The sequence below is a fragment of the Pelodiscus sinensis genome, chromosome 7, assembly GCF_049634645.1.
Source record: "Pelodiscus sinensis isolate JC-2024 chromosome 7, ASM4963464v1, whole genome shotgun sequence".
Taxonomy (NCBI): Eukaryota; Metazoa; Chordata; order Testudines; family Trionychidae; genus Pelodiscus; species Pelodiscus sinensis.
Window position 1 is genome coordinate 18,785,728 of NC_134717.1, and position 25,503 is coordinate 18,811,230.

Sequence of the window (25,503 nt, forward strand, 5' to 3'; positions counted from 1 at the left end):
TTCCACAAACTTTGGCCAGGGACACCACTCCTACCCTCTGGCTAATAGGACTCCATGGACCCAACCTCCATCACTTGATCTCACGTCCCTTTAAACTCTGTTCTAGTTGTAGCCTTCACAGCCTCCTGCAGCAAGGAGTTCCACAGGTTGACTCTTTGCTTTGTGAAGAATAACTTTCTGTTACTAGTTTGAAGCCTGCTACCCATTCCTTTCCTTTGGTGTCCTCTAGTCCTTCTTTATGGGAACTAATGAAGAACTTTTCTGCATGCACCCTGTCCACCCAACTCCTGCTTTTAGAGACCTCTATCCTGTCCCCCCCTCCGTCTCCTCTTTTCTAAACTGAAAAGTCCCGGTCTCTTTAGCCTCTCTTCATATGGGACCTGTTCCCAACCCCTGATCATTTTAGTTGCCCCACCCTCTCTCTTCCCCTCTCCCACCTCCTTTTCCCAGTCTCCCCCAGTTTTGTTCAATAAAAACAGATTCCATTTTTGAACACAATTGTCCTTTATTTTGTACATCAAGAAAAGGGGCTAGGGAAGGGTAAGTGGAAGGAGGTGAGGGAGGAATGGGGTACGAGCCCCCGATGGGGAGGACTGGGCTGGCTCTGCGGGCTTCTGGGGGTGGAAGCTCTCCTGCAGCCCCCAAATTGCTCCCTCTCCCCAGATGGTAGCCTGCGGCAAGTGCAGCCGGTCTGATGGCCGAGTGCTGTGATGTGCCCAGTGTGGGCACTCCGGGCACTCCAAGCCAGGACTGCTTTGCAAGCGGGGCACCCCTGAGAACTGTCTGTCCGGGGTGGGAGTCGGGTCCCTTTAAGCACAGCCCTCGGCTAGCCTGAGACAGCATCTCCACGCTCTAAGTCCTCCTGTGATGCCCTGCCGGCACTGCTTCCGGCCATCCTTAACCCCGGTTCAGGGTCCACTTAATGTGGACATGCTAGTTCGAATTAGCAAAACGCTAATTCGAACTAGTTTTTAGTTCTAGACGCGTTAGTTCGAATTAGCTTAGTTCTAATTAACTAATTTGAACTAAGTTAGTTCGAATTAGCGCCGTAGTGTAGCCGTACCCAGAAGGAACCTGCCACCCAAGGAGAGGAGTGGCTGGGGAGTTGGGATGCAGGCCCATCCACTTCAGTGTGTCCAAACCCAGGGCCCTAACAATAGCAGCGCAGGCTGCCTCTGGGTCAGCGGAGATCCCTGCTGCAATATGCCAACCAGGTCAAGGGGTTAGCAGGGATCTGGGCCATAACACACTGCCCAGTTGACCTCCATCTGCTCAAGCAGCCTTAGATCAGCTACCCCTGGGCTGCTTCCTGCTTCCCCCAGGAGCCTACCTGGCTCCACTTCTGTTCAACAGGGTCTGCCAGGGATGAAGGTGCTGGCAGTGTGTCCATGGGCTCTGGGTCAGGATCAGGCAGGGATCCAGGTGTCCTGGCCCAGTTTTCAGGGCCCAGTGGGGTCCTGTGGGTCCCAGCCAATCTTCAGGGCCCAACAGCAGTCTCGGAGGCCTTGGCCAGTATTCTGAGCCTGGCAGTGGGCCTGGCAGCCCATTCCAGTCTTCCCTTCGAGGGCAGTATGGTTGGGCCTTCTTCCTTGGGAGCTTGGGCTGAGCCTCTGGCCTGCTCAATGGCCAGGCTACAGCTGAGCTCTGAGCTCTGGTTCTTATACTTCCAGCCCCACCTTCCTGCTTCCTGTGGGTGGGGCTGGGTGAGTCTGGCCCCACACATCAAGGGGCCTTAGCGAGCCCTTCCCCTTCTGGGTCAGAGGAACCATGCTACTGGCTTAGTCTCACTACAGGACCTTTGGGGATTTTCAGTTTCATCTGGAGCATGGGGTGTGAGTCACTAGATAGGGTCATTTACGTTATATCCAGGGCTCGACAAATAATGTAATCTAATTGCCTGTGGGAAGTAGATTATGACCTGGAGGAGCCGGCGCAGAATGATCTGCGCATGCGCAGAACGCAGAACGGCACAAAACCGCGCAGCTTGCGACTGGGGCTCGCTGCCACTTGGCAAGCCCTGGTTATATCTAACTGTAACCCTTCTGCCAGATAACACTGGAAGCAGCCAGGGCCAGGTTCAATATCTAGGGGTCCTCTCCATCCATCCAACACTGAACTACCTCGAGTCCCCACCCAGTAACCCAGTAACCTGGGAAATTCACACAACACCCCTGAGTGCGTAGGGTTGCCAGGTGTCTGCTAGTGGTTTGGACAGTCTATTTGTGGCTTCTGTCCAGTAAAAAAAAAAACCAGAAAAACCGGACATGTAAATTGTCTGGTATTTTCTGTTTTTTTCATATGGAAGGCCACTTTGGACATTTTCCCCCTGCTGCGTCTGGTGGGGCAGGTTTTTAAAGGGGCCATGATTCTTTTTTTGTGCGGTTTTTTTTCCTCAACAACTTTGGTCCCTGTGCTGTTGGTTTTTTTTTTTTTTTTTGCTCAACCAATTTTTTCCCCACCATGTTAGGTATTTTTTGTGAAAGTATCTGGCAACCGTATGACTGTCTCTGAGAAGCAATGCTTTCCCACTCACAAGCACAGAGTCAGAGTGTAGAAAAGAAACCTTTCATAAAAGGGAAGGGAAGTAACATGCCATTAATTTGGGAAAACACTACAAACAAACTTCATAACTAAACTCATGAGTAAATATACCAGCCCAAGTAGGTTAGGCAATGTCCTTTTCTGCTCAGGTTCTTAAGTCCAGCAGTGTAAATGTCCCCTTCACATGCCCAACCCTTCTCTGCACCACACCCACAGATGCTGTCTTTGGTCAGGGCAGTCCCAGAGTTCAGAGGTCTATCCACAGAGTTCACCTCCTATCCTGAATGAGGAGGGAGGTAGGTGACATCTTACTCACTCTGCTGGTCACTTGCCATCCACCTGCTCACTGCTCTCTGGCGCCGCTTTGCTGGCCATTTGCTGCCGCTGCTGACTGCTCATCATGATGCTCGTCACATTTTCTGCTGGCTTGTGGTGGATTTGGCTCTGGCCCAAATCTAGTGATTTCATCTTTTAGCCCAAAGCACAATCTTGCCACAAGGGATTCCAGCATCCGCTGGAGTAAATTTAAATACTCAGAAACTCCTTATGAAGCTTTTCTTTAGCTCTATCATTGAAACAGTGCAGAGAAACAGGTTGGACCAGCCTCTTGCTCACACTTGGAGGACATGCAGCCTGCTGTCTCAGAGTCTTCCCTCCCCAGCATAATCTCATAGGGCTCTGGAAGCTGAGCCTCCACCCTGTCAGTCCCCGTAATACACGAGGTTCGAAGGGATGCCGGAAAGGATGAGACCACAACTGGGGGTTTCAAAAAGAACAAACTGATTTTATTTTGATGGCGCCAGACAATCATCAGAACAAAAATTAAACAGATTGCCAGACAACACAAAACAATTCCCTGAGGCTTTTCTAAATCACAATAATTCCCAATAACTGCCCAGGGGTTAGGAACAGTTGAATTAACACTGGTATTATCCATAGGGCTGACTATTTACACAACTTTATACAAGGAAACAGTAAAAACCTAAACCACAACTATTTATAAACTAACTTAGTAACTTTTTAGCCACTGTCACTTGGCAAGCAATAAGGACAACTAAAAAATCAATTAGGATAGGGATGATGGTGGGGAGGGGGGGGTGTTATACCAGTTCTGGAGACAGCAGGAACACAAGTACCGGTCACACGCTCATAAACTGTCTCCACTCGGGTCGACCAACTCGGAGTACGCTCAGTAAGACTCAAGAGCGGGGGGTGCAAGGCGTCTGGGTGATCAGGCCAGGCGTTCACTCAATGCGAATCCCCAGTGAGAGAGGGGCTGCCTGCCTGTTTTATTGCCTGTGAACTTATCACCCCATAGGTTGGTTTTTGCTGCAGTGGGTGGAGTAGCAGGCCTGAGCACCAGTCAGCCCACTGGCTGATCTGTTACTGCAATGGGTGGAGCGAGCAGGGGAAGATTATTAATTTACATGCCCTTATATGGAAAACACTCCACCTCACAGACAGAGCCCCCTATACCAGCCTCAGAGGTATTACAGGCTATGGCTCCCTGCGACGGGCAGTCATTTCTGATGTTCTGTCTCGGACATGCCCCCGTGGCTGTCCGGAGCAAGCGGTAAGGGGGTTGCCTAAGGTGAGAGCGCACGTAAGGGTAATCAGCAAGAAGCCAATTGGGTAAATTGAGGTTCTGGTGAGCTGCTGTCTTCAGAAAGGGGAGAAAGGGAAAAGTAAGCAACAGTAACAGGGAAAGCGGAAACAACTCTGTGGATAAGAGCTTTTGCAACAGCAGTGCCCACTAAAAAGGCTAGTAACACAAGAGCACATACAATCAACCACTGCTTAATGGTGGATGCCCAAGTACTCAGTCCTCAAGAGGAAAGTTTTGTTTGCCACCAGTCCCATTCTTCCCGCTGTTCGTGAATCCGAACTGCAAGTGAGGTCAGCTGTTGGGTGATGGCTGAAACGTTGTTCCACCTGGGCTTGAAACACAAACGGTATTGGTCCTTAAACCTGGGGTCAAGGTCCTCGAGTGCCATACAAAAGTCCCTCTGCAATATAACCTGTATCATTAGACGATTCTTTTCGGCATAATGAGCTAGTACAGTGAGAGCCAAATCGACTTGTCGAAACCCTTCAGCGGTCAAATTAGTGAGGGCTTCGAGATTGCGGGACATTTGGTAACATATCCCCAAACGAAAGATTCAGTGGCAGACTTAAATTTTTTCCATCTTGATGGTTCTCGTCGGCTCCGGAAGTCAAACAGCCGGTGGGGGGCTCGAATGGGTTGGTACCTGAAAAACAAAAAGGGGACAAACAACGCCCTCAAGGGGGGCTAATTAAGATCGAAGAGAAAGCCAATTGTGATGGACTAACGTAGGTTGCTTCAATGCTATTTAATCCCTGTACAAAGACTATCTTTCCAGTGGGGGTGTGGGGCATATCGGGGGGGATGATGGATACCTGTGCCCCCGTGTCTAACAAAAAGGGGATAATTGTCTCGTTTTCGGTAGTCAGGTTTTGATAGGGTCGAGGGTCATTTAAATCGGGCCGAGTGACCGCTAGGCACTCGGCCTCTCCCCGTTTTTTGGCTGCGGGGGAATAGGGCGATCTTCCCACCCCAATTTCACAGCCAAGTCTTTCTGTTGATCACTATTCATTTTCCTAATAGCTTCCTTGGTGAGTCCCTTACCCAATAAAAATCCAAAAATCTTACGCTCGATGAACGAACGCTCGGGGTATTTGGGTTTGGGCGCCATTTTGGACCCTTTCACCAGAGTAGAGGGGGTTGCAAGTAGGGCGGCCTTTAGTGTTGCCCACTTCACCCTCTCTACAGCGTCGTATAGTCGGCCAATAGGTTGTCCTGTGTATCCCCTTAGCCACAGAAGAGCCCCTGTGTCGAGATTAGGGCTGTTGTCCACGGCTAGGGTAACAGCCGCATCTTCTATGGGAATCTGAGTGGGATCATCAACAAAACGAAATGGGTTTTGTGCTACCGTCTGAACGTTAGTTAAGTTGAGGGGGTGTGCAGTGGGATCCCAGAGCAGAATAGAACTCCCAGCGATTGCGTACATAAGGGTAGTGGAGTTATTCACACAATCAGGTGGCATCTGTACTGCGCGAAATCCCCCTTGTATTTGGAGGTGCGCGGCAGCTGCGGCCGTTACAGGCCAATGATTATTCGTTGCCAATACTCCCCCCATAAGGCCCCGCGACCAACTCCCGGTACGGGTTAACGTTAAGGCTTCCTCCCGGTCAACCCAGTCACTCCCCTGTTCCAAGGCTAATCTCCCTACCCAGATTATAGGAGGCTCATCTGGACGTCGGGCAGTATCTGTGATGAACTCCTTCATTTCCGCCTTGGTTCGGGGGCGGGTCTCAGTTACCTGAGAGGTATTCCCCTGACCATCCATTTTTAATCGGGTTACAGTCACAGGGAGGGCCTCCGGTACAATCAGGTCGGGAGCTGTGGGTATGGTTGAACTCAGGGTAGTCAAGCCAGGGTAAATGTTTGGTGGGTCATGAGAGCCTTGGTATGGGGGAGGAAGTTGTGTCTCTAAAGGAGGCGTCTTTGGCGCCTGAGGGGAAAACTCCGGTTCTCCCTCTGACTGTGAGTGCGCCACCCCACGTGCACAATTTGTAACGGCCCCATGGTAGACAGTAACTTTATCAAGGGCTGCTGCTAGGGTATTGCAGATGGCAGCCAGAACATCCTCTGATTTATAAGAATCGGGGCGTAGTTTTTTAACCTTTTTTATCCCATCTAACCTTTGGACCAATCCTATTAACAGGTGGTGTGCAGGTGATCCATGTGGGGCTCTTGGCTCGGGGGCCAAGATGGAGGGGGCTACCCCACAGAGTTTAATTACTCTGTTCACCTCTTTCCAGAGGCTAAGAGGGTTTGAATTAGGGGCTGTCTCACCCACTTGAGTGAGACGCGGTTGAAGGCTATTATCGGCCGGGGTGGCCCTGAAGGTGGGATGGCAAGTTAGCAAGCAGCCCACATCACTCAACCCCAAAGGAATGGTGTAGGTCCCACAATCATGGCCGTGTCCTATGACACAGACCCAGTCAAAAGTGTTAGGGGCCCCTTCGCGCTGTCGAGTACAGAGGAGGTGGTATTGCAAATGATTAAACTGATCCTCCTCAGAACCTGGGGTCTCAGTTTTAGCCCAGGGGCAACTATCAGAGTTGTCATGGTCTCCGGGGTTCCGGCATCCTGTTCGTGACGCCATGTCAGTCCCCGTAATACACGAGGTTCGAAGGGATGCCGGAAAGGATGAGACCACAACTGGGGGTTTCAAAAAGAACAAACTGATTTTATTTTGATGGCGCCAGACAATCATCAGAACAAAAATTAAACAGATTGCCAGACAACACAAAACAATTCCCTGAGGCTTTTCTAAATCACAATAATTCCCAATAACTGCCCAGGGGTTAGGAACAGTTGAATTAACACTGGTATTATCCATAGGGCTGACTATTTACACAACTTTATACAAGGAAACAGTAAAAACCTAAACCACAACTATTTATAAACTAACTTAGTAACTTTTTAGCCACTGTCACTTGGCAAGCAATAAGGACAACTAAAAAATCAATTAGGATAGGGATGATGGTGGGGAGGGGGGGGTGTTATACCAGTTCTGGAGACAGCAGGAACACAAGTACCGGTCACACGCTCATAAACTGTCTCCACTCGGGTCGACCAACTCGGAGTACGCTCAGTAAGACTCAAGAGCGGGGGGTGCAAGGCGTCTGGGTGATCAGGCCAGGCGTTCACTCAATGCGAATCCCCAGTGAGAGAGGGGCTGCCTGCCTGTTTTATTGCCTGTGAACTTATCACCCCATAGGTTGGTTTTTGCTGCAGTGGGTGGAGTAGCAGGCCTGAGCACCAGTCAGCCCACTGGCTGATCTGTTACTGCAATGGGTGGAGCGAGCAGGGGAAGATTATTAATTTACATGCCCTTATATGGAAAACACTCCACCTCACAGACAGAGCCCCCTATACCAGCCTCAGAGGTATTACAGGCTATGGCTCCCTGCGACGGGCAGTCATTTCTGATGTTCTGTCTCGGACACACCCATCCAAGAGTATTTACACTGACAGGGTCTCTCTCTCTTTTCAACTGAGTTAAACACAGTCTGACTTTTCTCCATTCCCACAATAACTGCAAGCATTGGCAATCATATCTCACAATCCCTGCATTAAGTGTTAACACAATTTGTGACCCCCACAGCAGCCAAATTGGTTACAATGGACAAAACACCATTTGAGCAGTTGAATATCAGCATGTCTAAGCAAACTGAGTGAACTGTACTTACATGCACATGCCCAGAATCTCATTCTTTAAATTGAGAGGTTGTGCCAGGTTAAGTACATACTTTCTTCTTTTGTATTTCCCCAATAATTATAGCCATCAGAATTAGTATTAATGCAATTTGTGACCCAACACCAGCCAAGCTGATTACAATGAGCAAAACACCATTGTAACAGCTGAATATCTAACACATCTAAGTGAAGCAGGGGCAAACTGTATTTACATAAACACACCCAGGATTTCTTTCCCATTCCAGCTGGCTGTAATGGAAGCATTGATTCAGATCTTGCTTACAAAACCTAATCCATTCCCTGCCATTGTCAGGGATTTGGACACTGGTGACACTTCAGTCACTCCCATTTGGACTGTGGCGTACGATTGGGTCTCCTGAGGACTGAAATGCTTAAGTACAAATAAAGTCTTTGAGTTTGTTAAAGGAGAATTAGGGAGACATTTAATGGCCTGTTGTATGTAGAAAATCACACTGGATGATTTAAATGATATGAAACAGAAATTAACTGTAAGATAAGTAGTCATTCTTTATGAGTACATCCAAAGATTGTATACTTTTTCTTTTCAAATACTGTCACTATGACCAAAGGGTTATATTCTAATTTCTGAAGCAAGATAGACATCATGGCCTACATCAAATTTTTTTTTGTGGGTTGTCCAGTTGTAGCAGTAAACAGTTTGTGGATGGTTCTATGCCAGGGGACAGGAAATTCTGGCCCGTGGGCCAAATCCAGTCCATAGGTTTAGCCCCTGGTGGGACTCCAGCTCCATGTTTACCTGCACTGCCACAGGTATCAGAGGATCACAGTTCTTGTTGGCTGCTAATCACCATTTGCGGCCAATGCGAGTGGCAGGAAGCAGTGTTCCAGTCTGCGATACTCCCACTACTTGCACTGGCCATGATCCTCTGATACATGCAGAGGTGCAGGTAAACATAGCAGCGGTGGCCTGCTAAGGACTAATCCTGAAGGCTGACATTATTGTTTACCTACCCCTGTTCTATGCTATACAATTGGTTAAAACGTTGCCCGCAAAATGTAAAACACTAGACTCTTTGAGAATATTTTAGAATCTGATTTAGGTCATAAGCTTTTTGAAGCAAAGATATATTTTTTCCATGTCCGTGAAGCACTGAGCACAACTTTAAATGCAGTACAAACATAACTAAATATAGATTTTCTTTGCTATTGGCGTAGAACAGGAAATCATCTGTATATAGGTAGTAGAAACCAGGTAGAGGTGATCCCGGCAATTACAGACTGGTAAGTCTAATGTCGGTACCGGGCAAATTAGTCAAAACAATAGTTCAGAATAAAATTGTTGGGCACATAGAAGAACATAATTTGTTGGGCAAAAGTCAACATGGTTTCTGTGAAGGGAAATCATGTCTTAATAATCTATTAGAGTTCTTTGAAGGGGTTAACAACCATGTGGACAAGGGGAATCCAGTAGATAGTATACTTAGATTTTCAGAAAGCCTTTGACAAAGTCCCTCACCAAAGGCTCTTGTGTAAATTACATTGTCATGGAATAAGAGGGAAGGTCCTTTCATGGATTGAGAACTGGTTAAAAGACAGGAAACAAAGGGTAGGAATAAATGGTAAATTTTCAGAATGGAGAGGGGTAACTAGTGGTGTCCCCCAAGGATCAGTCCTGGGACCAATCCTATTCAACTTATTCATAAATGATCTAGAAAAAGGGGCAAGCAGTGAGGTAGTAAAGTTTGCAGATGATACTAAACTGTTTAAGATAGTCAAGACAGAAGCAGACTGTGAAGAACTTCACAAAGATCTCACAAAACTGAGTGATTGGGCAAGAAAATGGCAAATGAAGTTTAATGTGGATAGGTGTAAAATAATACATGTTGGAAAAAATAACCCCAACTATACATATAATATGATGGGGGTTAATTTGGCTACGACAAATCAGGAAAGAGATCTTGGAGTTATCATGGATAGTTCTCTGAAAATGTCCACACAGTGTGCTGCGGCGGTCAGAAAGCAAATAGAATGTTAGGAATTATTAAGAAAGGGATAGAAAATAAGACACAGAATATCTTACTGCCCCTGTATAAAACTATGATACGCCCACGTCTTGAATACTGTGTACAGATGTGGTCTCCTCACCTCAAAAAGATATTTTGGCCTTGGAAAAGGTTCAGAAAAGGGCAACTAAAATGATCAAGGGTTTCGAACAGGTCCCATATGAGGAGAGGCTAAAGCGACTGGGACTTTTCAGTTTGGAAAAGAGGAGACTGAGGGGGGGATATGATAGGGGTATATAAAATCATGAGTGGTGTGGAGAGGGTGAATAAAGAAAAGTTATTAATTAGTTCGCATAATATAAGGACTAGAGGACACCAAATGAAATTAATGGGTAACAAGTTTAAAACTAATAAAAGAAAATTCTTCTTCACACAGCGCATAGTCAACCTGTGGAACTCCTTGCCAGAGGCAGCTGTGAAGGCTAGAACTATAACAGTTTAAAGAGATGCTAGATAAATTCATGGAGGTTAGGTCCATAAAAGGCTATTAGCCATGGGATAGGAATGGTATCTCTGCCCTCTGTTTGTCAGAGGCTGGAGACGAATGGCACGAGACAAATCGCTTGATCATTGTCTTCGGTCCACCCCCTGTGGGGCACCTGTCATTGGCCACTGTCAGCAGACGGGCTACTGGGCTAGATGGACCTTTGGTCTGACCCAGTACGGCCATTCTTATGTTCTTATGTAGGTATATACAACATTAACAAAGTGTTTTCTTTTTCTCTTTAGCTGTTGTGTGCCTTTCCAACAATAACCATGCTGCAGATGTCACTGAATGCATGAAATGGACAGAACCTATGCCTTCCCTGGTACAGGAGTGTGTAATTCCCTGCAAAGAGGATTGCACATTCACCCTTTGGTCTAAATTTACAGCTTGCTCTTCAGATTGTGAATCAACAAAGAGTAGAAGACGATCACTCACAGGTACCATCAATCTTTTATGTGTTATGGTTTATGGACAAGAGTTGCGAACAGTTTTTCAGATGTTGCTGTATTGACTTTGAACTTCTGTGTGATTACAGATAGAATCTCTCTCTCTCTCTCTCTGTGTATATATATATATATATATAGGGCTCGCCAAGCAGCAGCGAGCCCCACTCACCAGCCACACGGTTTTGCGCGGTTCTGCATTCTGAGTATGCGCCGGCTCTTCCGGGTTGTAATCTACTCGCCATTATTTTTTGAGCCCTATATATATATGTATGTATGTCTCACGTGGGGGGAAAGCAGCAGGAGTTTGCCTAAACTAGTTCAACATGAGCAGCAGATGGATGCAAAGTGATACTTTCTCTATGACATGCTAGGACACCCAGTACTCCGAGCCCTGTTGTGTTACTATTCGGTGTTAGCAAGAGTGAGAGCTTTGCAGCTGCTAAGCTGTGTATCAGTTCCCAGCCTGTCTACCTTGCTTGCAGACTCTTCAAGAGTGACAGTCTAAACCATGCCCTGCAAATAAGAAGCAGTGGAATCCCAGTTCCTGAGTTCCCCATACATATCTCCCTGCAGTGCCCAGTCCCCATCACTGGGCAGTCTCAGAAATCATGCAATGTGTTGCCTCTAAAGAGACAGAACATAAATCAGTCTTTTAGGTTAGTTGATGCTTCATAGTTAATTTCAGTACGCAGCACTGAGGTAGTTTTGTAATAAAACAAGAACAAAATAACTAACAAAAATCAGAGCTTTAAATGATATTAAGCAAGAGTGAGACTGGTATTTTTATACAAACACAAAACAAAACATGTTTCCTATTGACTAACATTTAATGATAGCAAATTACAATTTTTACAGACGTGTTTTTCTTTCTTGCCTCAAGTTAGCAGCATCCCTTGCCCCCTGCACTAGGGTGTCTTACTTGCACAGGCTAAAATAGTGTTATATCCTATGTTTCCATAGTGATGGATAATTATAAGATTTTATTGTATCCCTTATAATGCTCAAAATCCACTGTCTCTGCTTCAAAAACCAGGAAGGCTTACTGGGGTATGTATTCTATCCTCTGGTATGATTGTTACCTGGTCACCTCCCTGGTTTGTTTAAGAATTGTTTCTCTTCCTCTTTCTCTGTGAATGATGACCCCCAATGCTAACTCTGCTGTTTGGGTAAGATACTGCACCATTTGATGCTTGTAAACCCTCAGTGAGCATGCAACAGTCAGGAGCTTCAGGTGAAGAAACAGTTTTTGGAGGCTATGAATGCTCACTCAGATCTGGGTCAGGCATTGATACCAACTCACAAGCAGCACCCCTTTGAGAATGAGCTTGGGAAAGGAACCTAAAGCTGGTCAAGGTCTTCACACTCCCCAAGTTACAAGGACAGAATCCTGTCCAAGTCTGTTTGGAAGAGAAGAGATCCTTCCTCACCCTATCAAGGTCAGGTCAGCCTTTGTAGGCACATCCTAAGGGCTTAGAATTGCTTAAGATCACCCTTCCTCCCTCCCCCCCCCCCCCCCAGTAGGTTAAAGTGCTAAAGAAAGAGTCAGTCACTTCTGTTGGTGACTTTGATCCTAAACATACAGAATGTCATCTACCAGCTCCATCTAAGAGCACTGACATGACTGCATTAAAGGTCTGGCTACCTACAATATCTTGGGCTATATAGGAACTGTGAGTCCTAACCGCAGGAATGCCCCAAACACTAGGATGTATGGATTCTTACATCTTGCCAGAGAGTATCTCCCTCCTTCACCTTCAGTCCCCTCTCCTCTTGGGCCCAGTTCTCCTGAGGCACATTGCCGCACTAGAAGATGAAATCACTTCAGTAATACTGGAACCATCTCTACTCCAGTGCTTGGGTAGGAGTGTTCTCACTCCAGTACCATCTTCCCCACCGGTAGATGAGAGCAGTTGTTGAACTCAAATGAGTCAGATGCTCAAGCCAGTTCTGAATCTCCTCAAAGGGAGATAAATCCCGATAGGCACTGAAGGAGAGCCAAATGCCCTCCTCCGAGATAAGAATTTGCCAGGGTCTCCTTGTACTTGAAGTTATGGGATCCTCATACTGGGGCCTGTGGGACCAGCTGACAGATATCCTAGATCCGCCCATGAGTCCTAGCACACTTCTCCCACTTTGTATCTACCAGATCCATCATTACGAGAAGGAAATTTACCTGGATCCACAGGTACTGACAGGGATCTCATGCTAATTTCCATATGAAGCCATGAGTATGTCCTCACTTTTTCCATCCGGTGACCAGAGGCAGCCTCAAAAGCTACTTCAGAGGAAAGCAAGTGATCTTCATAGCGCTGGAGAAGGCCCATAATTCCCAACACTGGCTCTTTGACATTATGAAATGTACGGGTCCAAGGATATTCTGCAGCCAACAGGTCCAAGCAAAGAGACACTCCTAGTCAAAGAGGCCATCATGGAACCAGCCACAATGATCTGGCATACTTAGCCCATTGCACCCCCACACCTAAAAGAATTGAGAGATTCTATATTGTCCCAACTAAAGGAGCTAAGTGTCTTTTCACCCACCAACTCATCCACCCACCCAGTGCCCAGCTTGCTAATGGTGCATGTAGTCATAGAGGGAGCAAGAGCATAACACCCTCAGACCACCTCAGCTGTTACAGGTTCCAAGAGGTTGGAGGTGTTGTCCTCTATGAGCCTGAAGTTCTGTATTTCAAGCTGCACCTTGAGGACAGAGCCCGATTTCAGCCCTTGATTGAGGAAGGCAGAGTGGTGGCAAAAACATCACTGCAGTGATTGCTGTGGACATGGCATTTAGAGGGTTAACTCCTAATATAGTGTGAGGTGTGATTCTTGGCTCATCAGGGTTCCACAAGAAAGTCCAGAACATCGTAAAGGCTTTACTATTTAATGAGTCAGATTTTTTAAATGAGAACACTGGTATAAGTCTACTTTCTTTGAAAGATTTTGGATTGATCTTCCACTTCCTACACTCTGACTCTGAAGAGAAAACACAGCAGGCAATATATAGGCCAAGACCACCTACTCCACAAAGATTCTATCATCAGTGTCCAGTCATACCTCTATGCAAGTGGCAGGGAGTTCATATACTTCAATTTTCAGAATCCTTTATTATCACGATCTCTATCCATTCCCATTCAGGACTGCTTCTGATGCCTCAATCAAGAGCTGGCCATCGTTATTGAGGCGAATCACTTCTACCTACTTACCCCCTCATCTTTGGGGATCATCTCTCACTTTTGGCCTACAATTTGGCATTTGGGTTCTTGAAATGATCCACTAATTTCTTTCCTTTCCTCTCCATAAATCCCTTTCCTGGTTCCTCTTCATAGAACATTCTCCAGGGAGATATTTTTTGCCAGAAGGCGGATTCTCTTCTCCAATGAGTGGCAATAGAATGAGTAACACTTCAGTATCAAGGTAGAGGGTTCTTTTGCCTATAATTCTTAGTCCACAAAGAAGACAGAGGATAGAGACACATTGTTGATCTTTATGGATCTTTGTGAAGTGTGCCCATTTTCATGGACATATTTACCTATTCCACAGAAATTTTGGTTCCAAGAAGGTTAGGAACACTACTTTTCAGAGTTCTTCCCTTTGGACTAGCAACTGGTCCCAGGGTATTCACAAAGCTTTCCTCTGTGGTGGCCGGCTAAAAGAGACAGCACTGTAACAATTTTCCCGCATTTGGATGAATGATTCCTAGTAAAAACTTTAAAAGCCATTGAATGGTCCTGCAGCACCTTAGAGACTAACAAAAATGTAGATAGCATCGTCAGCTTTCGTGGGCACAACCCACTTTTTCAGATGACTGGAGCAAGGAGTCCAGAGGTACAAATAAATAGCAGAAAAAGAGGGGATGAAGAAGGAATGAGAAGGGGGGGAAATCATATCAATTAGAGTGTCCATGCTGGAATGGGGCTAATAGAGTGGACTGTAAGTGCTGGATACTTAGATTTTGAAGTCCTTCCTCTGTAGCCCCATGCTACAGAGGAAGGCGGAAAACCTCCAGGGCCTCTGCCAATCTACCCTGGAGGAAAATTCCTTCCCGACCCCAAATATGTTGATCAGCTGAACCCTGAGCATGTGGGCAAGACTCATGAGCTGGACACACAGAAAAAAGTTCTCTATAGCAACTCCTATCTTCCCACCATTTGCCTATTTACCACTTATAGTGAAAGGTCAATTAATTGCCTCCAGATCATACATGCACTGTAAATACAATATTGCCACGGTATTTTATATAAACAAGCAGGTTGGAGCAAGATCCTTTCTCCACTTCCAGGAAGCAGACAGTTTTGGAACTGGTGCATTGAAAACCACATTACAATCCAAGCCACATACTTCCCAAATATTCATAATTTTTAGTGGACAACCTGAGCAGGCACTTCTCTGCAGACCACTAGTGGAAATACACAGCTGTGTCCTGAACAGAATATTCACTCAGTGGAGAGCACCTCAGTGGGATCTGATAACACTCCAAATAAGCAATAAACTTCCCCTATGCTACTCCAGAGCATCTATGGAATGCAGCTCACTGAGGGTGCATCTACAGTGCACCCTTAGCTCGAAATAAACCGCTGTTCTGAAATGTCTCTTAATCCTCGTGGAACAAGGTTTACAGGGACATCAGAATAGCGAGCATATTATATTTTGAAATAATGGGTTTGCTTAAAAGACACAGAATAGCTATTTCAGGATACCGGAAGTATCCTGAAATAGCGCTTCTGTCTAGACATACCCTGAGTGATACTTTTCTGCTATCATGCACAGACTAAGTCAGATATCACTTTCACCCATTCCCCTGCTACTCAGTGTCTTGAGAAAGATCCAGCACATTCTCATAGCATTCACCTAGCCGAGAAAGTTGTGGTTCCTAGAACTTTTGAGAATGTCAACTTGGCCTATTAGGATATGTGCATTTCCAGATTTTCCAATTGAGGAGGATGGCCAACTCAGACACCTTGGTCCAGACCTACTTCACTTCATGACCAGGTGTTTGGATGGGCATCAGATCTAGAATGCTCGTGTTTGTTTGCTGTCTAAGGCATTTTTATTCAAAATAGGAAAGATTCAACTAGGATTTGTTTCTTAGCTAGATGGAGATATTTCAGGGCATGGCCAATGAGTCTTCTTCAGATATACTGTAGATTTCCTAGTAATTTTTGATCATTTTCTGTTGTTCAATAACTTGGATCTTTCCATTAGCTCACTGTGGCTACGTCTAGACTACAGGGTTAACCTGCCGCATCCAAGGAACGTGTTTGTTCTTCTGCTTTTTTTGCGTTCTTTTGGGGAGACATAAGGCCACCACTGAAAGAGGAGGCTTTTCCACCATTTGGCCCCATCTAGACTGGGCCAAATGGCAGAAAAGCCTCTTCCGCAAACGCGATTGGAAAAAGCTACACAAATTGTGGAGCGTAATTTCCATAGCTTTTTCCAATAAAGCCCCATAGTCTATACTTAGCGGCTACATCTACACTGGCATGATTTTCCGGAAATGCTTTTAACGGAAAAGTTTTCCGTTAAAAGCATTTTCGGAAAAGCGCGTCTAAATTTGCAGGACGCTTTTCCGCAAGAGCAATTTTGCGGAAAAGCATCCGTGGCCAATCTAGACGCGCTTTTCCTCAAAAAAGCCCCAATCACCCTTTTCGCGATCGGGGCTTTTTTGCGGAAAACAAATCTCTGCTGTCTACACTGGCCCTTTTGCGCAAAAGTTTTTCGGAAAAAGACTTTTGCCCGAACGGGAGCAGCATAGTATTTCCGCAAAAGCACTGACAATCTTACATGAGATCGTCAGTGCTTTTGCGGAAATTCAAGCGGCCAGTGTAGACAGCTGGCAAGTTTTTCCGGAAAAGCGACTGCTTTTCCGGAAAAAGTGGCCAGTCTAGACACAGCCGCTGTTTGTCCATCTTGTAGCATTCACTTAAACCAGTTAAATTCCTGAAAAACTTGGTCAGGAACTTTTCATCAGCCTGCTACTTGAACCCCTGGCAACATGTCTTATATCCCACATTTCCATGAAATTTGCATTTTTAGTTGCCATTATTTTGGCTTGAATGGTCAATAAAATAGAAGCTCTCTTGATCAATCCACCATATACCATTTTCCTATTCCTTTTATCCCAAAATCTTCCCTAAAGTTATTTCTGAATTCCATGTCAACCAATCTGTCCATGTACCTTTTCTCTTCTCACCAAGACTATTCCTTGTTATAGCAGAAAGGTTGCAAGGTCGAGCAGTATATTCTTGTAAAATCTCCAAAATGGATTTCTGGCTGAATCATCACATGCTACTAATTGGCGTATATCCCTCCCCCAGATAGACTTTGAGCTCAAGTTACTTTTCAAGGAAGTATCAATAGTGGAAATATGAAGAGTGGCCTGAAGTTTGATTCACGCAATTACACAACAGTATGTGATACTTCAGGTCTCCATGGAGAATACAGTGGTGGCAACTACAGTTCTTTAGGCATCTTTTTTTGCAGGCATCTGTGCACCCCTTTCTGGTCCCAATATGTCACCCATGTGTGGTATACACTTAAGCTATGTCTACACAGCAGCATTATTTCGGAATAACTGACATTATTCCAAAATAACATAGTCTGCATCTACATACAAGCAATTATTTTGACATAATGTCCAAATAATGTTGAGCTGGAGAACGGCTTACTCTGACTCCTGTAACCATCATTGTACGAGGAGTAAGGGAAGTTGGGGGGAAAAGTGCTTTATCTTGAAATAACTGCTGGGCAGATCGTGCCAAAGTCAAAATAAGCTATTTTGGCTAAAGCTACACAATTAGTGTAGCTCAAGTTACGTAGCTAATTTTGAGTTTAGCCTTGCTGTGTAAGCGTGCCCATAGAGGCCAGCACATGAAGAAGAAAAGAAGGTTATTTACCAGTAACTGTTGGGCTCAAATCTGTTTGGAAATCTAAGTTGCGGGAGGTCATATTATTTTTATAATACAGTTCATGTTGGGCTTATGGAATTGCCATTAGCAGCTTTATACCAGTTTTAGTTGATCATTTCCAAATATTAGTAAAACATCCTGGTTCAGCCCATTCTACAGTAACTACCGAAAAAATATTATGTGTTATTTCAACAAGAACAAACTGAGAAGCTCTAAAATTGCAGAACACTAATAGTTCCAACATTTGTTTTAATAAGTCTTTTCTTCTGCTGCATTTTGTTAAACCAAATTGAACAAAATGGGGAAGAGGGGAGTGTTAAGACTTACAATAGGTATACTGCTTACTGTAATGTTTTGCATTTAAAGCATTTCATATTTTCTATTTTGCATTTAAAAGCTCCATAGTTTAGTTACTTTTTGTTATTCCATTAGTAGAGGGTGATACATCAAAGGCTTTTACAGCAAAGTGAAAAATTAGACATGACAGCTTTAGTAAACATATCCAGCATAATAATGTTTAGGAATGGAATAGTAGTGTAAGTATGGTGGCTATCACTTTGCTTTTCTTCTGGAATAACTTGTAATCAATGACAAGATCATTTTATTATTGTTTGGAATGATTGAGGTTTTCATTAACATAATTCTTTATACAGATGTAATGGAATCAAAGTGTTTTATTCATGAGTACAGCTCGTTAAAGAATAAAGGAACCCTTTTAAATAAATTAAAGGATTTTCAGTTGTTTCTGGCAAAAGATTATAGTATAATGCCCTCCACAGTGATGTCTGCACTTATAGAGAAATAAAATTCTCTATCCATCTCTGACTACTATGCCTAAAAATATAGGTAAGAAATTATTAGAAGGAATTAAGTGAATGGCCATTGTGTGGCATGTTTAGACCTGTATTTTATGTTGACATCTGTTTGTTATGCTATACTGTACCATAGGCCTAAAATTTTCTCTTACTTCTTTCTCAGTAAAGATCAGGAGTAGGTAAATCCAAGAAAATTGTCCTAAGTAGGTATAAAACTCATATTCTCCTAAAGTTGCTTAACACAGTTGCTTTGATCCCATAACAGTGACATATGTGACAGGAATTTTTATTGCAATGAATTGGCTCTGCTAAGGGTACTGAAGCATGGCATATTTATTTAAGCTGCCTTACTGAACCATCACAGATCTGGTCAGCATCTCCCTGCCAGTCATCCAAGGCTCTGGATTCCCCAGTGTTTTACGCTTCCCTGTGCCTCCCTTGGCTTTTCTGGCACATTTCATGGGCACTAACTCTGTCTATTATCCCTTTATGAAAGTGATGCTCCTCAACCATTTGCCTATGTCCTCATGTCTAGTAGAGACTGCCTCTTCCAGACTCCCAGGAAAGGTGTGAGTCTTCTGGGTTCTCAGCTGCTATATGGTAGTTGCGAAAGACGTAACACACGGGCACGTTGCACAAAGTCTAACACATTATTGCTCTTTCACCCAACAGAAAAGGCATAAGAAAGTACATTTGGAAAAAATAATAAACATCCTAAAAGCAATGCTCCTCACTCCCTCATCTTTCCTATGGGAGTCCTTGAAGGGCTATCTATGCTCTGGACAGCAGACAGGTTCTTTGCCTTATTAGGCCCCTGCAAGCAGTACTGCTTCTCTCTCATTGTGAGCTACAGAAAAATGCCCCCTCTATAGATCAGCTTCTGCCGTCTCATAACTTTCATCCATTTTTGTAAGGTGAAGTCCTTCTGTGCTTCCTCAGGTGATCAGACTCCTACCAGGTGACTTCGTTGTCAGTTTGACCTTCTACCGGAGTTTATATTTGAAAAACGGGCTTTCCCTGGGCAATAGTCCTCTATTTATTTAGGTAGCCAGTCGTCAAAGTTTAACCACATTCTTTTTGTTAGGACTTTGCCACTACTCCAGCAGGAATTTCAGTTTGCCATGCAGATAACGAGACCACAGAAAAGCTGCATATTCAAAATGGACGTCGTACAATGATTAAGATACATGCAGAGAGTTCATAATCTTACATACAATTAATATGTTGGACAGATTTTTCAATTGTCACAACAGTGTGTGTGTAGAGAATTAAGTTTAGATACCTTTATTTAAATGAAATACAAACATCAATTTTCCTGTTCTTTTAAGTTTACTACTCTTGAAATATAAGCACATTTATACTCAGTGATGGCTTACACAAAACATTTTACTGTCTGTACGTTCCTAGATTGTCAGTGCACCATCTCTGATTTCTATAAACGCATCTATCTCGGCACAAAAGCATAGTGTCTATCACAATAGCATCTAAGTACCTGGAGTTATTCTTTGTCCAGAGTGTCATTCAGTTCCATGTGAGTGGGTGTTCATGAAGAATACCTGCTCTACTATCTGATAGTGTTCTGCCTCTTGATTCACTAATGAGTCAACTTGTCCATCCTGGCTGCCTTTGGATGACAGGCATTAGCTTCTTGAGCTATGAATTGGCTAGCAAAGCACAGACCATAATACCACTCTCTAAAACTATTCAAAAGCATATAAGCATATTCCTGTATACTGCAGAACTTCTCTGAAGTTAGCTGAGTTGTGCCTTCTTACCCCAGATCTGAATTTGTCTTTGGATATTTGTTTATACCATGAATTGTTGACAATTAATAATTTGATTTCCCCTTCCCCCTTTGAATATTTCAAGGTCGCTTATTTTCACAAACACTCAGACTTCTCTGTCTCAAAGGGCAGTGTACTTTAATAATTGGTTTGTCATCTGAATCTGATCTAAATGTAAAAATATAGTTTGTACATCATTGAATTTGTGTCTAAAAATGTGGAAAAGAATTCCGTTTTTCTTTTTTTCCCTTTGTTTGCAAAGTTTCCTCTTTGTGAGTAAAATTATTCTTAGAACTCTAAAACATATAATTTTGAAAGAATTAGCTTTTAGAGACTAATAAAATTAAGACCTTGCTACCTCTACATTTCTCTTTGGAAATATATAACTGAGGAATTAAGTGCATAAAGAGGACACCCAGAGTACATCTACACAGCAACATTATTTCAAAATGATTTAATCTGCATCTACACAGCTGGCAGTTATTTCGAAATAATATCAAAATACTATCAAGCTAGAGGATTTCTTACTCCAGTGAGGGTTACAGAAGTTGTACGAGGAGTAATGGAAGTCGGAGGAAGAGTGCTACTTATTTCTATTTTGAAATAAGTTCTGTGTAGATGTTCCCAATTTCGAAATAAGCTACGCAATAGATGTAGCTGAATTTGCACAGCTTATTTCAAGTTAAGCCCTGCTGTGTAGATGCACTCTCTTCAGTCCTAGTCTTGTTCCCACTGAAACTGGTGGCAAAGTTCCCATGGGTTTCATGGGTGAAGGACTAGAAAGCTAGACATTTTGGCAAGTAGACTGTCTGCATCTGTTCTCTATTTTCTTTCTGTGTGTTCAATATCAGGAGAGAAAACACATCTATTGGCTTTGTAGTTACATAATTACTTACCAAACCCCATTTTGTTGAAGAGTGCTGCAGAGGTCTTGAATTGGCATCTTTGGGGCACACTATTAAGAAAAATGTTGAATATGTCTGTACACTTAATTAATGCTACATGAGAGTATGAACACCATGAGGGAGTAAGTGCCCCGGGGTCCAGCAATTCTAAAGGGTTTGGGGTTCCCAGCTGGCATTACTGTTGCAGCAGCAGCACTTAGAGTCCTGGGCCCTTTAAATCACTGCTGGAGCTCACTGAACAGCACACTCCAGGCAGCTCTAATGCTTGAGGGAGGCGGTATACCATGCTCCAAGCAGTGTTGAGTGATGGCTGCTCCTGGCCCAGCACTTTCCACCTGAGGGCCCACCCCTTCTGGGGGGACAGATCTAGGTCAGCCCTGCTCCCCCGCCCCCACATACACATCTTGCCCAGGGGCCCATTGTGACTCTCTGCTCCCCTGTCAGGCTGGAACCCAATTCTGAATGTGCAGCCTTTTTTCTTCTACACTGTTTGCCTCCAAATGGGATTGAAAATTCCACAGGCTGGTGGCAAAAGAGATCTGACTCTGATAATTGGAAATCTATTCACTCTAGGGAAAAGACTAGCTCCTAGACTTCAAATTGGGGGGTTGGAGCATCCTTACAAATGCAAATGGTGTTGAAAACATTGTGCAGTGAGGTGCCAGGGCATGTCTTAGCACACTCCTGTGCTGGCATTTTCTGTGCTGCCAAGCCCATCTGCAGCAATAGTCTGCCCTTACTTCCCCCCCCCCCCCACTGCCCTGCCCAACTTCTAATTGCACCCTCCTCCCCGACTCCTTATCTCTGCCTTCTTCCAAGTTTCCTCCCCTACCATTAACTATGTCTTCCTTCCTTACCTGTGACCTCCTGCCTTGCCCTGCTTCCTTCCTTATTCCTAACTGTCCTCTCCTTCCTAACCTTTGACCCTCCCCAGCTTTCCTCTCATTCTGCATATTCTCCTCTACTCCATTTGCCCCTTCCTGCCTATCTCTTCCCCCATTCATCACTCCACCTTCTGTACCCTACATAGCATCTGTCCTACCCACCACTACACCTTCCATTCCATCTGCCTTTTGCCCCTACCTCACCTCTAACCTGCCACCTGCCCTTACCTGCCACCTCCCTGTCGGCATTCTGTTCTTACCCAATGCTGTCCTTCTCCACGCTTGCCTCCCACTGCTGCTAATACTCCTTCTGCCTCCATTAGTTCTGCCTTGATTTCTGTCCCCCATGCTTTGCCCCACTCATCTCCCAGGTCCTTTATGGTAAAAGCCCCTCTTCTCCACCCTGTTTCCCCCTTTTAGATCCTCCAACCTCACCCCTACTCGCATATCTCTGAGACCCCTTCCCTCCCAGTTCCCCAGTCCTTGACTCAGTCTCCCCTATCCACCTGCCTCAGTTTGTCCCTTTTCCGGTCTGTCTGTGTCTCTCTAGCTTGTTGCTAGAGGAGGACTGGTGGAATGGGATGTGGCAGGCTTGAGTTGTTCTCTGCAGAGCAGTTGACCGAGGTTCCAGGCAGTGCCTCTCACTTCCTGCTGGGATGGAGGAGCATCTTCAGATGCTCATCATCTTTTGGAGCCTGGGAGTCATCAGTGATAGTGATATGCTATAATCCTGGAGTAGGGTGCCACTTAGAGCAGCAGCATCAAGGATCCTGCCTCCACCATCTTCAGGGCCTGTTCTCTTGCTATGCCCTTGCTGCCCTCACTGCTGCTATGCCTGCAGCTTCCAGCCCTGCTTATGGCCCTGCAGGGAGAAGTGAAAGGGCTAAGGGTGAGAGGGCTAAGGGTCTTTGAATAAGTCTCAAATGAGGAAGCTCCTGAAAGTAGTGAGGGGCCCAACTCCTTTCAGTTCCCAAGATGCTCCCTAATTTGGGCATAGCTGGTCTTGCCTAAAACAGTCTGAATAGGAAGTAGGATGCCTTGGCAGTGGAGTCACCTAGAAGGAGTCTGTGTTGATGGGAAGAAGGTGACCGACTGGTCACTTGACACAAAATGCTGATGATTTTAAATGGCAGAAGCTGGCCTGCTCAGGGGCCATTTTCTCAAATCCACAACGGAGAGACCACTCACCATGCAGCAGGAACACCCTTCCTGCCTGCATCCAGATGGTTTCCCCAGGACTCCCAAGAGAAGGGTGAGCTAGTGAGACACATTGTGCTTTCAGATGTTTTTCTGCAGGATTTGTACTCGCTATGCTTTACATGAATGTGCATAAAAGAGCATGAAGACGTAAGTCTGTGCCAACAGTGTTGATTGCTTGACAGGTACAGTGGGCCTCTGACAGAATTAAATTGTAACCAGAAGTTTCACACTTTGGGGATGTATTTAAGTACTGGGGAGTCTGAAAGTTCAGTACTACATGCAGAAGAGTTGGGGAGGGGCTGGGCAGCGAATGCCAACATTCAGAGTGGGGTGCCAGATAGAGGGGTTTGTACCCTTAAAATGTGCCAGGGACCCTGAGATGTGGGTAGTGGCTTGATGCTGTTCTACCTCCCGGGGCCTGACAGTCAGAGATCAAGAGCAGCAGAGGTTATGGATTCCCTGCTCAGCAATCCAGTAGACAGCCATTAATGCCTGTGATAAATGATAAATATATACACACATTATGAGAGAGAATCCAATCATTCTTTTTTCCAGTTCTTCTCACTTCAAAGAGGCCAGACACAATCTCAGTCCCATGTCCAAGGCAGCACAAAGACTGCTCCATTCCACACAGTCCACCAGAGTCAGCCTGTTGTAAGAGAAGCAGATAGTTTGCTCTTTCCGAGGGTATTAACAACCCCTTGCTCTCTAGATGTTGAGCAGGCAATCCCAAAATTCTGAGGAGCAGAGATTCTGTTGTGCCCTGGAAAAGGTGAATCAGATCTGCTTTCCCTATGTGGGGACCAGCTCATAGCCAGCCAGGGTGGAGTGAGGCATATCCTTCAAACAAAGTATCTCTGGGAGGACCAGGTAGGGAAATGCCACACCATTCTTCAAGGTGGGGCTGTAGTTTAAGATAAAAAGAAGGGCTGTATTCCTTATGATACTGAGGAGAAAAGATGCTTAAGTAATCTTCTCTTAAAATATATCAGAAGCATGGAGAGAGAGGGGAAAAATGTATACTGCTGAAATGTGTTCCAGACTCAGTAATTTACCTAGGATTATCTTTTCTATTTTCTTCAAAGTACAGTCAGTGTGCAGGGTGCATGTTTAACTAATTTGTAAAGTAGCCTCAAAGAAAGAGTTGCAGCTTACTTAGACTCCTGTGCAGGTTTCCCTAGCAACCATTGATTGCAGGGAGAATAGAGACAAAATAATCAATTTGTTTTCATCTGATAATTAGGGAAAATGATATTACCTAAAATTACAAAGAAATTTCTAGTCATACAATTACTATGGTAAGTTTTTTTCTTAGTACTCAATGCCCTAACCAACAGAACAAAATATGTCTAAGTTCTTCTAAATTCCCTGGTTGCCTCGAGAGATAACTACCTTGCCTTGGCACTTTAAAGCACTGGCAATAAGTAATAGATGTTTTTGAAGTATTTCTTTATATTAACATTTCAGATTGTCTTCGTTTTAATGTATTAAACTCCTGCAAGTATAAATAATGACACATTGTTATCAAAGAGAGCAGATGTTAAGCTAACAAGCAGATTTCTTTGGTTGGAACAGGGAGAAGCAGGAAACGAGACAAATGCCAGAATACAGTAGTGTATCCTCAAGTTGAAACAGAAGAGTGTCCCTGTGAAACATTCATCACACAGCACCATGGAAATTGGTCAGATTGCATTATTGCAGAAGGAAAAACAGAGCTGAAATTAGGATCAAGAGTCCAAGGAGAAACCAAACACTGTGGAGAAGGTGTGCGACTCCGAGCTATTGCCTGTTATGATAAGACTGGCAAACTTGTGGACCCATCCTACTGTAGCAGTTCTGGTAAGGAGAAAAAATAGTGTTCAATTAAAGTAAACAACCCAGACATTGAGTGCTTATTTAGAAGGCTGGTCATTCTGGGTGTGTCTAGACTACAGGGTTTTGTTGACAAAAGTCCACTTTTGTCGACAAAACTATACCTGCGTCTACACTACCGCTGAGTTCTGTCGACATAATGTCGACAGAACTCAGCAGTTTTGTCGACGCTGGTAAACCTCATTTTACGAGGCATAACGCCTTCTGTCAACAGAGTTCTGTCGACAGAAGGTGTTATTGCATGTAAACTGTCCTTTGCGTCTACACTACCATGTCGACAAAGCAACTTGCTTTGTCGACAGAACTGAATGTAGTGTAGACGCTCTTTG

The 25,503-nt window shown here is 44.6% G+C and overlaps 1 protein-coding gene across 2 annotated transcripts in view; it reads left to right on the plus strand.

The window, feature by feature from the left end:
* Positions 1-25,503, plus strand: part of THSD7B (thrombospondin type 1 domain containing 7B) — a 630,645-nt gene that overhangs the window by 437,883 nt on the left and 167,259 nt on the right. For both annotated transcript variants that reach the window (XM_075933305.1, XM_075933306.1), the window contains exons 13-14: positions 10,603-10,797; positions 24,878-25,141. In XM_075933305.1, the coding sequence (XP_075789420.1) occupies positions 10,603-10,797; positions 24,878-25,141 (459 nt within the window). The remainder of the gene's footprint in view (positions 1-10,602; positions 10,798-24,877; positions 25,142-25,503) is intronic.